At 37.0% G+C, this 19,328-nt stretch overlaps 1 protein-coding gene across 10 annotated transcripts in view; it reads left to right on the top strand.

Annotated features, from left to right (window-relative positions):
- LOC150104358 (intermembrane lipid transfer protein VPS13A-like) overlaps positions 1-19,328 on the top strand; it is a 2,072,875-nt gene that overhangs the window by 524,117 nt on the left and 1,529,430 nt on the right. For all 10 annotated transcript variants that reach the window (XM_090396324.1, XM_090396319.1, XM_090396320.1 and 7 more), the window contains one exon: positions 15,485-15,606. In XM_090396324.1, the coding sequence (XP_090252450.1) occupies positions 15,485-15,606 (122 nt within the window). The remainder of the gene's footprint in view (positions 1-15,484; positions 15,607-19,328) is intronic.

The following is a 19,328-nucleotide window of genomic DNA, read 5'->3' as shown; positions in this document are numbered from 1 at the left end:
TTTGCAAGAGGAGTTACAGAATGCTTTCAGGATTATGGAATGCACATTATGAGGATGGATTGAGAGTATGTGGAATGTAGACATAAGAGAGAGGGATGATATAAATCTATTAACTTTTAAAAGAGTGTTTATCTTGTAACAGTGTCAGTTAATGAAATTTTTCATTATACAGAAAGTGGAGAGAGGTCCAGGGAGATCACCTGCGAAATGTAAATTTGTGTTCAATTAATAAACAGGCAAGAGTTAGATTTTTCTCTCATAGAGCATTGAGGTTTACCTGTTGATGTAATGTGCATCTAATGTGTGTGAATTTAACTGAAGTTATGATGCCTGAGTGGACAAAAGACCCTTAACTCCCAGGAGGACTCTGACAATGATAATAATAATAAATGTTCCATGAAATAACTACTTTTGCATAGGACCTTAATCTTTTTCCAAAGGATTTTGTTTATAGAAGGTGACATTTTCTGCAAGTCCCAACTACTCTGACTCATGAAAATTAATGTAATTGAGATGCTAACATTGACAAATAGTTTCCAACAATCTATCACTTTGACCAACATGAATAACCGACTCTGGCATAGAATTTGATAAACTACAGGATAGGATAAGGGTGGAGGTTTATCCTATGCAGAGCCTTAAAAAAAGCAGATATGTTAATAGTGGAGAAGGATACCATTAGGCCATCCAGTCTGAGCTAAACAGTTTGACTATTCCTTGTGAGACATATTTAACATAAGAAATGTTAAAAATGATGGACTACTTCATCAGAGGCAAGTAAGAAAGGAAATTCAGTAGCTGTTAACAACTTTGTTAATGTAATATTTGTTACACTTGGATAAAAGGTTAAGCAAGAATATAATTTCTTGGTAGGTATAATTTATTATGTAGTGAATATTTAAAATTTAAGTCAGCAGTTAGAATTTGAAGCGGATAGAAGCTAGACTGATGTAAAATCAAGTGTAAGACAAGGGTGCAGTATCTCCATGATTGTGACTCATGATTGACTTCAGGCACAATGACATGTGGTAAAGACCCTATCTCTTCCACATATTGCTGTAATTATTCATGGATGTTAATCCATCTGTGTTTATGGAACTGGTTTGATTGTTCTGAGGGACAAAAAACCCAAGTTTCCTATATCCTATATATATATATATATATATATATAAAAAGCTGAGAACACCTTCCAAAAATCAGTTTAATAACTTGCAATCCACATCAGATATTAAGCTGATAAGAACAACAGGTACAAACCAGTTAATTGCATAACTGATACTGGTCCCATTTACCCATAAGATATTAAACTGATTTTTGGAAGTTGGTGAAGTGTGTGTGTAACGTATTCCATCTTTGCAACAATGAGTTAGTCTGGTGTTGCACTGCCTCTAGGGAGAAATGAAAAAAAAATAAAAAATTATATATATAAACTGAAAGAAAAGTTGCAAAATTCTCCTCAGAGACCAGGCAGAAACCTTAAGAGAGCATAAACTCTCTTTCAATACTGAGGAACTTGAAATGTCAGAGAGGTGTATTTTTCGTAAGTGAACTCTCGGTTGATGCATAAAAGTATTTACTAAAATAAAGACCCAAAAGGCTTTAGTTCGGCTTCAGTTCCAACCATTTCGAAACAGCTGTCAGGCAAGTGAAACTTTAAAAAAGGGACCAAATTAGAAAGCGAATATATGGACACCTGGGCAGCATGCATGTTTTCTAAAGTGGTCTGCGCTAGGGCCACTTGTAAATGCCTGCGGGCATATTCCCGTAAGCTCTCTGGTAGCAACTTATTTTTACGATACGTTCATAGTTTCTACATTTGGCTTTGAAATAATGCTGGATCTAATATCCACTTGATTTTTATAAATTTTGCATCGTTGACTGAAGCCTTTTGGATTTTTATTTTAGTAATAATAATTGTTATTTTTCTTCTGTCATCATCCTTTCTCATCAACCTAATGGTTGGTGAGATAGCAATGCTAAATTTTTAGGGAATAATTATAGAATAGCATGGTTTTCTATTGTTTTTCTTGACTAATAAGTGTTTTGTGTCTGTAAATATTTGTGTTCATGGGACTGGTTTGCCTGTTTCCTGAAGGAAAATCCCTGCCATTTATGTGTGGCCTGCAAACTTGCCTTCAATTGAAGATGACTGATGATAATTATGTGTGTCATAGACTGCATTCGAACCCAAATCTTTCTACTAAAGGACTTATTTATACCATGGAAGCTCCATTATTATTACTGTTAGTAATAGTAATATTAGTATGTGACTTTCGTACTCACACAAATACGCCAGTTATATGGGATGAATTTTACACAGATTCAGTGGGTTTTTTTGTAAATTTTTACAAAAATATTGTGAAACCCTTCTGTTTTTCAGTTCAACTATATTCAGAGCTACAAAGGGACAACATGTTGAAATTGTATATTAGAATAACTCTCTGACTTAGTGGAATTCGAAGAAGTTGTTTGCGTGGTTTACTTTTAGTTTTTCGACTGATCACTTTTATTATAACATTTTCATAAAGAAGTTTTGCAATGATATTAGTAATTCTGTGCTGACGGAATGAAATTTAACGAAATTTTATAGTTAAAATCTGTATTAAAATTTGTCAGTTTTGATTTCAATCTGACCATTGTGAAAAAAAATAGGCAGAATGAAATTTGTTGTCTAGAGATAAATCACTATGAACACCAGGAAGCAGTATGTATATTTACTGAAAGTTTGTTCTAAAATATAACAGAATTATTATTATGTGTCGATGGCCACTTACATATGTCGTCTGTATCTTGAGTAACATTAGGTATTGTTACCAAACACTTTTAAATGATAGTTTGCAAGAATTTCTATGAATTATGGAAGAATTCAGCAAAAAATTATTGGTGAATTAATTTTCGATCCATTGCATTTGTGATGAATTGCTGTGCATTGAAATGTGGTTTGACAGATTGTTTATTCGATAAATTACCTTTTCAATTGGAAAATTTTTATTCCATGAGCTGTCATTCAATGAATTTACCATTTGGTAAACTGTCTTTTGATTGACTGTTTTCAGTGAATTTTCATTGAACCATTCACAGGCTTTGCAAACTGCATTCCCTCAATCTGTTCTCACAGATATTGTTTCCAAACACTTCCCAAAGGCCAGTTAAGACCTTAGTTTTCTCTTGACTCTTTCCAACATATCCTCATCATCATGAAAAACAGGAGGACCAAATTTGTGCACAGTAATCTATACGAGGCCTGATCAAGTCCTTATACAGTGGTACCAGAACCTTTTTATTTCCACAAGTTAAGATCCTTTGCATCATTGCCATAATCTGATATAGTGTCTTCACAACTTGTGCACTGTGACCTCTGAATTTCAGAGGTCACAGTGCACAAGGTTGGTGCTAACTCCATGGAACATTCCTCAAGATACATTGTAATATGTTATCAAATCCTATTGCCTTATTAACATCTAGCATACTTAATTCCTCATATACCTCTCACTCACCTTCTCTCATTTCATTCTCTACACTTGAGCTTACGATTTCACACTGAGCATGAAACACCTTGATGAACTTCTCACTGAACACCTCGACTATGTCTGTTGCAGCAGTCCTGAATTTCTCACTTTCATCAATTAACAGCATCTTACCATAATAATTCTTCCTTTTACTTGCTCCATATTGAAAAAAAACATGAGAGTTTTTCTTATCCTGATTTGCTAATATCTGATCATCCTATAATATTGCTACTTGGAATGTAAGAGGATTGAATAAATGTGGGAAAGTGACTAATGTGATGAGAGAAATGGAGAGATTGAATATTAGTATACTAGGAATAAGTGAAACCTTTTGGAAAGGATCATCAGATTTTGAGTGGAAACTTCCAAATGGCAAGATATATAAAGTATATACGTCAGGTGGTCAAATATCAAGGAGAGGTGTAGCGTTCATTGTAGAGAAGAAAACTAATAAAAACGTTATCCATGTTATCAAAATATCAGATAGAGTAATGACAATTCTAGTGAAGTCTAAACCTAGACATATGCTGATCATTCAAATATATTCTCCTACAGAACAGAATGAGGAAGTAGAAATAGATAACATGCATGATGAAATAGAATGGTGTATAAAGGAAGTTGGAGGTAAGAAAGATAGTTATTTCTGCTATGGGTGACTGGAACGCAAAAGTTGGATCAAAGAGAACATCTACACACATGGGTCCATTTGGACTTGGAATTCATAATGAGAGAGAGCAAAAACTGATTGATATCTGTAACAAGCACAGTCTCATCATAACTAACACTTATTTTGAGCAAACACCAATGGCAAGACACATATGGGAAAGTCTGGGTGGAAGATACAAAAATCAGTTAGACTACAAAGACCAGGCAAGGAGAGTGACTTGGTTGGTGAGAGTAGCTAAAGAGAGGTATGAACAGCAGTTAGCTAATGAAGCTAAAAAGAATCCTAGGGAGTTCTTTCGATATGTAGCCAGCAAAAGAAAGAATAATTATGGAAGGATGACATTGATTGGAGGAAATGGTATAAAGACAGCTGTTGCAGAATGTGTGGTGGAGATACTTAATGAGCAGTTCATAAAGATCTTTCAATCTTGTGAATGTGACTTCATGGAGAGATTAAGAGTAGTTGATGATGGGGAGGAGAGACTGACTGTAAGTGAGCAAGAGGTGTTTGGGGAGTTGAGTAAACTAGATGTAAATAAGGCTGTGGGACTTGATAATATATCACCGCGTATTCTGAAGGAATGTGCCAGAGAGTTGACACCTGCCTTGACATATTTTTTTAATACGAGTCTTGCACTTGGTCAAGTCCCTAAAGAGTGGAAGGAGGGCAAGATTGTGCCACTTCATAAAGGAGGTGATCGAACTCAAGCATCAAACTATAGGCCTATCTGTGTGTCAGGTGTTGTGGTTAAGTTGTTGGAGAAGCTTGTGAGAACTAGGATCCAGAGTTGGGTTGACAACAATGGTATAATTTTTGATGGACAGCATGGATTTGCTAAAGGGAGGTCGTGTTTTAGTAATCTACTTACTTATTACAATAAAGTGACTGCTTCCTTGGACAGAGGAGAAGGATACACAGTAATATACTTGGATTTTGCAAAAGCTTTTGATAGAGTACCTCATGATAAGTTGACAGTCAAACTAGAGCAGATGGGGTTGGATATTAGATTAGTGCATTGGATTGGAGACTGGCTATCTGATAGGTATCAACAAGTTGTGTATGGGGGTGCAATATCCAGGAAAAGGAAAGTCACTAGTGGAGTGCCTCAGGGATCTGTTTTAGGGCCATTACTATTTAACTTGTATATTAATGATATTGGCGAAGATTTGGATGGAGATATTCAGTTGTTTGCAGATGATGCAAAGTTGGGACGAACCATAAAGAGTAGTGAAGATGTTGTGGCCTTGCAAGAAGACTTGAATAAATTGAGTGATTGGGCAAGCAAATGGGGATGTGAGTTCAATGTTGCAAAATGTAAGGTTTTAAAATTTGGAAAACAAAGATGGGATGCAGAATTTATGCTTGGTGAGAATATATTGTTGGAAGTAGAGGAAATAAGAGATCTGGGAGTGATAGTGGATAAGGATCTAAAATTTAGGGGACACATCGCCAAAATTGTGAAGACAACACAAAGACTTCTGGGAATGATGAGGAGGACACTGACGTGTAGAAGTAGGGAGATTCTTGTTCCATTGTATAAGGCTTTGATTAGGCCACACATGGACTATTGTGCCCAGATTTGGTCACCTGGTTTTCAGAAGGATGAAGAGATGTTGGAAAGGGTCCAAAGGCGACTGACTAAGGTAGTTTCTGACCTCTGGAATGTCGAGTATGAGGAAAGATTGAAAAGATGTAATTTGCAGAGTCTAGTGGAGAGAAGGAAGAGAGGAGATATGATAGAGACCTACAAGTTGGTAAGGGGTTGTTATAGGATCAATGGTGGAGAAGTTCTACAGAGAATAGTGGGAGATCAGGGGAGAACCAGAGGTCATACCTGGAAACTGTATAAAGAGGGTGTGAGTAGGGGAGTGAGAGGCAGGTTTTTTTCGTGCAGAGTTGTGAATGATTGGAATGCCTTGCCTGAGAGTGTGGTGTCTGCAAGGAGTTTGAATGTGTTTAAGACCCGGTATGATGAGATGTGTGTGAGATAAAAGGACCTCCTAGATGAGTCTTTGACTCCATGAGGTCTTGTTTAATAATAATAATAATAATAATAATAATAATAATAATATTGTGGTCAGTAGATGTTACTTCAATAGAATACAGAACTCAAAGGTGATGCGAGGTGCTGATTATGAATATTTGCCTGAAAACAATAAAAATTAAAAGAAGTCAACCCCTAAAATGGGATCTGCAAATGGTACAAAATCCAATAGTAAAATCAAAATTTAATGAAAATGTTTCAGAACTGTTGTTTGCACAGTTGCAAAACGAAAATGAACCCTCTCAGTGGAATAGACTACAAGAAGCTATCATAACATCTGCTAAAAATCACATCAATAAACAAGAAGAAAGAAAGAAAAAAACCATGGATTACAACAAGAAGTAATCAACCTTATTGATGAAGGAAGAACATGGAAAAGAGGAACAAATGAAGAAGAAAGATTAAGATATAAAACATTGGATAAAAGAATCAAACAATTATGGAAGATTGAAAAAAAAACTTGATAAATGATAGGAGGCCACTTGGTGTCGCACTGATTAGATCGTCGGCTTGTCGAGAGCTCCTGAAAATATTAGTAGTATTTTGTGTTAACATTAGATATTTTACTAGAATTTTAAGTAGTATTGTTTGCTTTTTGTTTCTTGGTGTGTCTGTGCAATTTTTGCGTGTTTTCTGTTATTTTAATTATTTTTTAAGAAAAGATAGCGTACACATGGCACCGATAAAGAAAAAAATGGCAGCCAGGTCGCCATGTTTGTTTAAGAGTTTTGATGTAAACGAATTTATGCAATGTGCTGTCTGTGAGGTGTATGCCTTGCGAAGAGCGGTGGGAGTCTGGTTAGAAAGTGATAGTGGAGTTAATATGTGTAGAAAGTGTAAAGAGAATGAGGACTTCAAGCGTGTTTCGTGTGTCGAGAGTGATATTGTTAACGATAGTCAGAATATAGAAAATGGCGGTGTGCTAGAGAATTGCGTGGTAGTGCCAGATAGGTGTGAGAGCGTCGCTGAAAGTGTAAATGAAGGTAGAAACACAGAAAGAATGGATGATTTGATCGATAATGAAAATGGTGAGATAAATGCGAGTAGCGAAATTGCCCGTTTGAATGGTGCGATACACAGAGCTAAAAGACAACTGGAGCGTATGGAAAAATGTGTGTTGAACGTACCGACAAATAACCGGTGGAAGTCTGTGACGGCAAATAATAGAATGTTCGTAAACGTCAATAAAATGAAGGAGCGAGTGCTGTATGGGGATTCGCTATTAAGAGGCGTAATAATTGAGAGTTTAACGAAGTCGTACCAGCCTGGTGCGAACATAAAGGATGTCAGCGAATCTATTCGACTGCAAAAACAGAGGATGAAAGAGATGATAATCGTGGCAGGAACGAATGATTTGAAAGAGGACAAAATGGAAATGATAGAGGATGTGAGGGAGTTGTTTGAGGTAGCAAAAGAGAAGAGTGAGAGAGTTAGGATGGTGAGTATCTTACTGCGGTATGACAGCGAAGTGTTTAGAAGGAGGGCCATAATTGCCAATGACTTTATGCGTGGGTTATGCATGGAGAGTGGTGTGGAATTTGCGGATGTGTGGAATGAGTTCGATGGGAAAAAGGACTTATATAAGATGGATCGGTTACATTTGAAAGGAGTTGGTGTATGGAGACTTGAAAGAGTGTTGATGAAATATGTGGAAGTGGATGTACAGACTCAGGGAAACTAGATTTATTAAGAGGGGGGGGAGTAGATATGCAGACTTTAGGGGGGAAGTTAAGTGTATGAATGAGTATATTATGCCCGAGCGAGTACGACGGACAACAAATCAGAATGGGATAGTTAGTATAAGGCATTTAAGTAGGGATGGGACAAATGGGCTTCTGTGATTCGTGTACACTAATGTCAGGAGTATTAGAAACAAGAAGGAAGAGTTTTTGGCCATGGTTGGCACTTCCAGGCCACAGGTTGTCGGTATTAGTGAAACATGGCTGACAGAAGATGATAAAGCTAGTGGGATTGAATGCAACGGGTATAGCGTGTTCAGGAGTGACAGGGTGAATAAAAAGGGGGGGGGAGGAGTGTTATTGATGATAGCTGATGTGCTTCAGCCAAGGAGTATAGAAGTTGAACTGCAGGATGGGGAAAAAAGCACATTTGAGGCTGTTTGGTGTGAGATAGAATCTAGCAGAACAAAATATACAATTGGGTGCTGCTATAGACCCGGTGATGGAGTGGATGGTGGGGATAGTATGCATAAGCAAATAGAAGAAATGAGTGGAAGGAGGGTAATTATTATGGGTGATTTCAATTATGGTAACATTGACTGGAATGAGGAGAGGGCACATGGGAGGAAGGAATTGGATTTTATGCAGTTATTAAGGGACAACTATCTACGGCAACATGTATCGGAAAATATCAGGGGGCAGAGAGTGCTGGACCTAGTAATTGCAACTGAGAATGTGGCTGTAACGAACATGACCATGTTGCCACCAATTGGTGAGAGTGACCATAAGGTCATGACTTGGGAGGTGGCTAAAGGAGTTGAATTTACAATTAAGACAGGGTACATGTGGAATTACCGGGCTGGTAAGTATGACGAGCTTAGGTGTGTGCTTGGCTCAATGCCATGGCATGTAAAACTGCAAGGGCTGGATGTTGATAGTGCATGGGAGGTGGTTAAGAACTGTTTGCAGGAGGCAATGGTTGACTGTATACCAAGAGTCCGAATAATAAATCAGGTAGGGGTTAAATGGATGAATAACACTATTAAGCTTGAGCTGCAAAAAAAGAAACAATTGTGGAGGGAATTTAAGGAAAAAGATGACCACCAAGTGCAGGAACAGTATAAACAGCTCAGGCCAGGATGGTAACAAGGGTGGTAAGAAAAGCAAAAGCAGATTACGAAAGGAAATTGGCCACACAGGCTAAAGAGAATCCCAAACAGTTTTTTCAATATGTTGCAAGTAAAAGGAAAAATGCTCATGGTAGAATGATCTTAAAAAATGCTGAGGGTAGGGAGGTAACCGAATCAGTCGATATTGTGGAATTACTGAGCGAGCACTTTGCAAGCGTATATCATCCAGGTGGTGACTTTGCAGGAATGGAAGAACCAACAGCTTATACTGGAATTGTGATGAATGAAGTAGAGGTAACTAGTCAATTACAGACCCTCAATGTCAGTACATCTGTGGGATTGGATGGTATACCAGCTCGTGTCGTACGTGAAGCGGCCAAAGAATTGTCAGTGCCCTTGACCATTTTGTTTAATTTGAGCCTCAGGACTGGGTCAGTCCCAAGGGGATGGAAAGAGGGGAAAATAGTTCCACTGCACAAAGGTGGTTCCAAGGCTGCTGTTGAAAATTACCGGCCAATCAGCATAACAGGAATCATTATCAAGGTCTTAGAGAAAATAGTCAAGAGGAAAATACAAGATTGGATAGAAGAAAATGGGATACTGTATCGGGGACAGCATGGTTTTGTGAAGGTAGGTCATGCCTCAGTAACTTGCTCACGTATTATAACACAGTGACGGCTGAACTGGATAAGGGTAATGGGTTTACAGTGATTCTACTGGACCTTGCTAAGGCCTTTGACAGGATACCACATGGAATTCTAATCAGTAAATTGCAGCATATGGGAATGGACATAGGGTTGGTGAGATGGATAGGAGGGTGGTTGATGGAGAGATATCAGAGCGTGGTTTATTCAGGAGTAGAGTCCAAAAGACGGCCTGTTACTAGTGGTGTGCTGCAGGGTTCTGTTCTTGGACCACTACTGTTCAATTTGTTCATTAACGATATAGGAAAGGATCTGAGGGGAAGTCTTCATTTGTTTGCTTTCAGAAGGCTTTTGACCTGGTAAAACATAATAAAATGTTCAATATATTAGATAAATTTGACGTAGAAGACCATGTACTTAACATTATAAAAATGATTTACACCAAACAGAAAATGCAGTTTAACTCTGAGTGGTGAAAATAAAAAGAGGAGTTAGACAAGGTTGTATCCTTTCACCAAATCTATTTAGTGTCTGTAGTGAGACAGTGATAAAAAAGATTGAAAAATGAAAAATAGGAATTAGTATCAATGGTATAAAATACAACAATCTTAGATATGCTGATGATACCATTCTAATAGCAGAAAACAGAAACAAGTTAATCAAATTACTGCAGCTACTAATTGAGGAATGTAAAGTGTATGGGGGTACGATATCCATGAAAAGGAAAGTCACTCTTGGAGTGCCTCAGGGTCTGTTTTAGGGCCATTACTATTTAATGTGTATATTAATGATATTGGCGAAGATTTGGATGGAGATATTCAGTTGTTTGCAGATGATGCAAAGTTGGGACGAACCATAAAGAGTAGTGAAGATGTTGTGGCCTTGCAAGAAGACTTGAATAAATTGAGTGATTGGGCAAGCAAATGGGGATGTGAGTTCAATGTTGCAAAATGTAAGGTTTTAAAATTTGGAAAACAAAGATGGGATGAAGAATTTATGCTTGGTGAAAATATATTGTTGGAGGTAGAGGAAATAAGAGACCTGGGGGTGATAGTGGATAAGGATCTAAAATTTAGGTGACACATTACCAAAATTGTGAAGACAACACAAAGACTTCTGGGAATGATGCAGAGGACACTGATGTGTAGAAGTAGGAGATTCTTGTTCCAGTGTATAAGGCTTTGATTAGGCCACACATGGACTATTGTGCCCAGATTTGGTCACCTGGTTTTCAGAAGGATGAAGAGATGTTGGAAAGGGTCCAAAGGCGACTGACTAAGGTAGTTTCTAGCCTCTGGAATGTCGAGTATGAGGAAAGATTGAGAAGATGTAATTTTCAGAGTCTGGTGGAGAGAAGGAAGAGGGGCGATATGATTGAGACCTAACCTACAAGTTGGTAAGGGGTTGTTATAAGATTAATGGTGGAGAAGTTCTACAGAGAATAGTGGGAGATCAGGGGAGAACCAGAGGTCATCCCTGGAAACTGTATAAAGAGGGTGTGTGAGTAGGGGAGTGAGAGGCAGGTTTTTTTCGTGCAGAGTTGTGAATGATCGGAATGCCTTGCCTGGGAGTGTGGTGTCTGCAAGGAGTTTGAGTGTGTTTAGGACACAGTATGATGAGATGTGTGTGTGTGATAAAAGGACCTCCCAGATGAGTCTTTGACTCCATGAGATCTTGGGTAATAATAATAAAGAATTTGGATTAGATATAAATGCAAAAAAGACCAAATTTATGAAAATCTCAAAAGAAAACAGATCTGAGCCAGAAATATTCATAAACAATATGAAAATTGAACAGAATACAAATATTTAGGCACCTACTTTACTGCAGATGGAAAGCAAGATAAAAAAAATAAAAATAAGAACAGCCATAGCTAAAGATGCATTCTAGAAAAATAAAGATCTGCTTATAAGTTCTGTGAGTATCAAGACAAAGAAAAGAATGATAAGAACATTAGTGTGGTCAATTTTCACATATGGAACCGAGACCTGAATATTCAAGAAGATAGTAAGGCAACAGATAATGGCCTTTGAAATGTGGTGCTATAGGAGAGCTCTGAAAATTTCATAGACAGAACAAGTGACAAATACAGATGTCCTACTGAATGAGAACACAGAACTTTATTACAGGAAATGATCCAGAGAAAGATGAGATTAGTGGGACATGTACTGAGAGGTTCAGCAGTACAGAGGATACTAACAGTTTCAGAAGAAAAAATTATAGGAAAAGGATCAAGAGACAAAAAATGAAGGGCATGGCTTGAAGATATAAGATCATGGACAGGATCACATGGCTATGCAGAAACAAAAAGGAAAGCCACCAACAGAGAACTGGAAGGACATGGCGCTGCGCTCTCTCACTGAGGAAGCTACATGAAGAAGACTGCACTTTTGTTGTCCTTACCAACTGAGTAACTCTCGTGCTTGCTTTTTATACTTTTCATGCAACTGAATGTTACCATTATTCATCTTGTGATGCCTCCCAAGTGTCTCTTCCAGATTTCATGCTTAATCCACTGGTTCATCCATTTTAAAACTATCTTATTCAGCCTTTTGACCTTTGAAATACATTTTGATGCTGTTATGTATTTCTTTGTCAGTTCCCAAGCAGTATTTATTTCCTTTACTTCTCAACACTTCATTCCATGCTGTAGCTCCAAGTTGTTGACTAAGCTTGTCATAATCACTTGCCTTGTATTTTCCCATACATCCTTTTCTCACAGAAGTCTTCATATAGCTGGCCACCACCCATGTCATTATTTCATGATTACTCTCACCAGCTCTAGGTAAGTGTGAAACCCTACTCACAATTACTGTATTTGCCGGCTTATAAGATGCACCCCCTTTTTTGTTCACATTTTTTAGGAAAAAAATTTTTTTAGATCCTATTCCTGATTCTGCCAAGTTCTTATCTTTTTTTCAGTTGGGGGTGGCCCGAAATGCCTCTCTGCAGCCCTGTTTCCATGTTCTTTAGCATACGAAATCACATGTAGCTTGTATGCAATATTGTAGCAATGCCGACGTTTTTCAGCCATAATTTGCCAAGAAATTTGGAGAAAATTTAACGGCAGAAATTTATCACCATTCACGGCCGCGACAACAATTGGGAAGTTTAAATGAACAGGAACACCGCAAGGATGCAAGAAAGAAATTGCATAACTCAGAACAGAGAAAGTATCCAGAAATGAAAGTAATAAAAAACTGAGTTTAAAAGTTTATTTTTCACTTGGTTAGACTATAATAAATTTAGTTTAATCCTTTATCCAAGTGTGAGCAAACAAAGTTTGCGCCTTAAAATATCTTCAGGACTGGGGAATAGTACAACACCAGGCAACTCGTAGCAAAGGTGGACCAAGCTAACATCACTCTTATTTCAGTATCTGTAGATATTTTCACGTGCAAACTTTGTTTGCTCACACTTGGATAAAGGATTAAACTAAATTTATTATATTCTAACCAAGTGAAAAATATACCTTCAACATCTTTCTCTAAATCCAGAGTAATTTAATAAAAAGGTGGCACACCTTTTGGCAACTCCTATAGGTAAAGATGACCTTGCCATTTCTTCTGCCTGGTATCTCCACTTCTGGGCCTGGCTCCCACTGAAGAGACCTCAATAAAGGTCGAAACTAGTCTGGGTGGTGGCCCTTCCCTTAATGCATAACATTATACATATCCGCAAGGAGATGTGTTTTGCATTATGGGAAATATTGGGATAGGAGTGATGTTAGCTTGGTCCACCTTTGCTACGAGTTTTCCAGTGTTGTACTACCTTACCCTAGTCCTGAAGATATTTTCAGGCGCAAACTTTGTTTGCTCACACTTGGATAAAGCATTAAACTAAATTTATTAAAAAACTGAGTATTGGCATATAAGACGCACTCTGTTTTTCAGACCTATTTTCAAAGAAAAAAAGTTCGTACATGCAGGCAAATACAGTACACCCTTTAATGAAATGATCAGATCTAAGAACTCTCTGCTCACATGTCCTCCTTTACATACTGCCTAAGATAGTTGTCTCTCAGGAATCTGAGAAAAACATTTTCCTTTTTCCCAGATGCTATGTTTTCATTCTGATCTACTATAGCAACATTCAGCTAAATATCTCTGTCTCAACTCCATCTTACACCAGACTGCCTCAAAACCATTGCCATTATTTTTCTCTTTCATGTCTACCTTATGTTGACATAATTAACCTGCTATCACCAACAGTACTCCCTTTCCTTTCTATCTTCATGAAAAACATTGTGCTCTTCCATTTCAATTCCCATTAGGATATCACCTTCGTTCAACCATGTTTCACTTTTACAATGATTTTGGGGCGAATAAACTCAATTAGTGAACCATTTTTTCCTTTCCCTTATTTTTGATGATCCTAGCATTTGTAAATAAACACAGCAGTTCATTTTTAAGTTTATAACTAGTCCTACCTGAGCCCCTTGTTGGTTGGGATTTTCCCACCACACCTTCCCTTGATGAGTCAATTTTATTACCACCTACCATATATATCCACTGATTATCAACTACCCCACTCGCATCCCAATCTATTCTATTTCTATGCTGATCATCCTCATACATACATTCGCTTCTACTCCCAACATCCAATCTTTGTATGCCATTTCTCTCTGTCCATCAGGGCTCCCCTGTTCCTCTTGCATTATCGTTTTCTCTTCATCTCTCACAGTTCTATTGTTTCCATTACTAAGCATTTCAGTCTCTTCAATACTACTTTCGTGATGATTTACTTCACCTCTTCCTATTTCTTGCTTTCATCACATACTGCACTTACATATAGCAACAGTTTCTCTAGTACACTCAGTTCAAAGTGATTTGAATGAAATTCATCATGTCAGTATAATTCCATTTTTCTCCTCGCACAGCTCTGCCAGCATTCCTGTTATAATTCTGGCTCTCCGTCTCAACTCATCATTGTCATTTCTTTGCAACACACTGATATCCTTTACCATTATACTTTTATCTTTCACTCTCCTCATTAACCTCCTGATATTTGCCCTTGTGTTTCTTATGTCCACTTAAATCATATGTTCCCACAACCACCACTAATTCTCTTGCCTGTTTCCTCTTCATGTCCAAAGCATGAATTATCTTGCTCATTCTCCTTCCTGGGTAGCTGACCTTATGGACTCTCTCCTTAACCAATCCTCTGACAATAGAATCTCCATATAGTACTGTTCTCAAATCACTTATCACCCTCTTTTACCCTTTTTTCTTTCATTCTATTCTTTTATTTTCTCCCCCACTAAACTTCTGCTATCACTCTGCATAGGAGCAGGAGGTGTTTGAGAAAATCAATAACTTTGATGTCAATAAGGTGATAGCATTTGATGGCATATCACTACATATCTTAAGGGAATGTTCCAGAGAATTGGCAGTAGCATTGGCATGCCTGTATAATAAGAGTCTTACAATAGCACAGGTTCCAAGGGAGTGGAAAGAAGGTGCATATCAGGAATGTGACGATGATGATAATGTGGCATTTTTAATTTTCATTTTAAGAGTCATCAGTGACATCTCTCATCATTCACAGATTTTACATTAGGAAAGTAATGTCTTAGTAAATTATTATTATTATTTTTGCTTAAAATATTGAATTGTCCTAACTCATGAAAGTAGTTATGCAAGTAATATTATCCATAGCAGATGTCTACATATTTTATATCATCACATCGTAAATATATATGATGTCATGATGTATTATATAAATTTTGGAAACGGCATGCATATGAACTGCATGTTAAGAAATTTGACTACTTTGAACTCTGGTTAATTGCTAAAATGTACATAATTTCAGTATTGAAGCCAGTCTCAGCAAAAATGAAAATGATTTTCAATAAATCAGCAGAAGCTAAAGTGCCAAAACTCTTACTTGATTTTGTTCTTCAAGATGTTGCCACTCAGTTTTCAAGAGAACAGGTTTGTTCATATTTGCAGTTTTCCTGATATAAAGTTTTATTAAATATAGTTGTGCAATTTTCTCATAGACATATACTGTATGAAGGGAGCTAATTATGTACCATTTAAGATTGAATGTATACACACACTCATCATGTATTATTCTGTGTGTCTAGTTGCTTGCTAAATTGATTTGAATTTACTAAATAATTTTGCTGATCAATTATTTTTAATTTTCACTGTTCCAAATTCATATTTATTGGAATCATTAAGTTGCAAAGAAAAAATTAAAGAAATAAAAAAATAAAATAAAAGTGCTTCATTTTGAGAGCATGGATTCTAAAATTATTTCACCCTTATCCCACCTGTGGTAAACATATGTTATAGATTGTCAAATAAATAAATAAATAATTTATATATATATATATATATATATATATATACATAAATATTATATTTGACCTTTGTCTATATATATATATATATATATTTGACAGTTCACAAAGAATGCTGGTTTGAACTACGTGATTCATGATTTTTTAAAATAAATGTATTGGAAAATATTTTGTAGATTTGCGACAATTTAAAAAACTCACAGATGAACTGCATAGCCAAGAAATATAAAAAAAAAAAAATGATGAAAAAGTTAGGTATGCCATGAATGCATAAAATATATGTAGACACTAGTCTATTTTGTCATTTACTACCAATGAAGTATACACAAATATTATAAAAAGTTAAAATTTATCAAAACTTGTGCACTCAAACACTTACAGACCATACATGGCAATTTGTAGTTGAGAGAAATGTAAACAAACATAAAGATGACGTATTAACTCATAATTGTATAAAAGTAACTGTTATTAATTAGTTAAATTAATTAGCATAAAATAAAATTTTATAAATTCATTCATTAGTGTATAGGCTAGGCTATTGTGAAGCAATCGTATTGATTGCACTAGGTTACCATAAAGCAATCATATTGCTGCTTCATTATCAATGCATGAATCATTATACCTGTAAATAAATAAGAATTTCTTTTCTACATTTACTTTTCATTTTTGATGTCTAGTATTATTAATACATATAACATCTGTCAGTACCTGATTCTATTAAGACAATATTGATGTAGATACTTACAGACATACAATTTGTTTTGTAAACAGATGATATAAACTTACTGTATCGATGAATACAGTACTGTAAATGTATTTTCACTTCCTTATGATTTTTTTTAATAACATTTTTTTTTCTCTAACTTAGTTTATTTGTATGTATTGTGTACTATATCCTTACATACACATACAAAATATGTGTTAATCGACTGTTTATGTTACCGGTAAGACTTCCAGTCAACAGTAGGCTAATAGTAGTTAAGTTTTTGGGGAGTAAAAAGTTATATGCAGATTTATAACATATATGTTGGTTTCCCCTTATCCCCATGTTGTTATATATATATATACTGAGGTGGGGGGCTATACTTGCCTGGCGCCTACGGTGCCTAACCCAAAATGTACGGTGCCTAAGACAAAAAATGTGACATAAAAACGTTTCAAATTTCTGCTTAACTTTTTATATATAGAGAGTAGATATAAATTAAAGTTTGCTGGCTTATTTACAGGGAGAAATAACTTCATACTATTAAAGCTGGAAAGTGACCAACACAGTATGTGTATATATATATAATGTATGTATACAGTGTGTGTGTGTGTGTGTGTGTGTGTGTGTGTGTGTGTGTGTGTGTGTGTGTGTGTGTGTGTGTGTATATGGTATATATAACATGAGTATATAGCACACGTTATCCTCAGATAAGCTGCATGATGCCACAACAGAAAGATACTGAAATTCTCTGGAATTCATCAGAAATCTTACATTGCTGTAACAACAAGACTGAAAGCAAATTCTCAGAGTGTGTATGAGATCATGCTGATTCCTGCACATTTCAATATGAATACTAGCGTTATTTTGTTTTGATGTTTACAGGCTATGATCAGAACATTATTATTATTATCCAGGCCTCCATGGAGTCAAAAGACTCATCGCGGGAGGTCGTTTTTAGGAATCATAAAGTTTATCATACCACTCCTTGAACCCATTGACTGTTCCCTGCTCTAACCACACTCTCAGGCAATGCATTCCATGGTTCGACCACCCTCCATGCAAAGAAACCACAACTCGCCCTCTTGCTCACAACCTCCTTTCGTAACTTCCAGGGATGTCCCCTTGTCATCGCTCCTTCCTGCTATTCTACCAAGCAAAAGAACTCTCCAGTGTCATCCCTGTAACTGCCTCTCAACAGTGGTAAAGTCTAGATCATATCACCTCTTCTACTTCTATCCACCAAACTCTGTAGTATATTATTATGTTCTCTGCAGTCCTGAAACCATCTTTGTTATCTGCCTCTGTACCCTTTCCACAGTTAATTTATCCCCTTCAAATCCTGGGGACCAAATCTGAGAACAATAGTCTAAGTGTGGTTTGATCAGGGTCTTATACAACAGAATGATAAATCTTTTATTTCTACAGGTCTGTATCCTTTTCAGTATTGTAGCAATACTCTGGGTTACCTTCACCACCTTTGCAATATGCTCCCTGAATTTCAGTTTTCTACCAATCATCACCCCATCTCTTGTCTCCCCTACTTCCTCCAGTATAGCTCCTCCAATCGAGTATGCATCCTATGTTCAATGGTTCCCAAACTTTAAGACATTACATTTTGCTGCATTAAACCGAAACCTCCATTCATTTGCCCATCTGTCTAGTTTATTCAAATCCTTTTGCAGGGCTGCCACATCTGCACTATTACTGATAACACTTCCCAGCTTCACATCATCCGCAAACAACTGAATATCCCCTTGCAATCCATTGACAATGTCATTGATATAAAGGTTGAACAATACAGGTGCGAGTTCTTAGCCCTGTGGAACACCACTTGTAACCTTCATGATATTGCCCCACCATACACAACTCTCTGATACCTATCAGACAGCCAATCCTGAATCCAGTCGACTAACCCAGCATCTAAACCCATGTGCTGCAACTTAAATATCAGCTTATTATTATTATTATTATGGGCAACTTCAAGGAGTCGATAGACTCATCGAGGGAGGCCCTAACATCATGTCAAGAACAACTATTCGACATTCACACAGTAACTATCATACCTCGCCTCGAACTCATTCACAGTCATGGCATCCACAATAGACTCTGGCAGCGTATTTCACTCATTCACCACTCCAAGTGAAAAACCTAGCTCTAACACCCTTGCTAACTACACTCATGCCCAGCTTCCATGTATGGCTCCTAGTCCTCCCACCACCAGTACTATTCTCGGAAATATCTTCTGAATTAATCTTATAGAAACCCATCAGTAATTTGAGTGTCTCATTCATATCACCCCTCTTCCGCCTATCAACCAATTTCTGCAACCCACAAATTTTCAGCCTGTTCTCATACGGTTCATTCCATAGACCTGCTATCATCTTGGTCACTCATCTCTGGATCCTCTCTATCGTCTCCTCATCCATAAGAAACCCTGGCACCCATATCTGGGCACAGTAGTCTAGATGGGGTCTTATCAAGGCTCGATACAGAGGAACAATAATCTGTTTGTCTCTGCTTGTTAAAGTATTTTTCAGCAACCAAGTGATTTGATGAGCTGATTTAGCCACTTTTGCGATGTGCCCCCTGAACTTCAACTTCCTATCCACCAACACTCCCAAATCCCTGGCCTCGTCAATCTC

Source organism: Typopeltis vanoorti, chromosome 8, assembly GCF_054136105.1.
Source record: "Typopeltis vanoorti isolate ZY-2024b chromosome 8, IOZ_Tvanoo_1.0, whole genome shotgun sequence".
Taxonomy (NCBI): Eukaryota; Metazoa; Arthropoda; class Arachnida; order Uropygi; family Thelyphonidae; genus Typopeltis; species Typopeltis vanoorti.
This window is presented reverse-complemented; position numbering and strand designations above follow the sequence as displayed.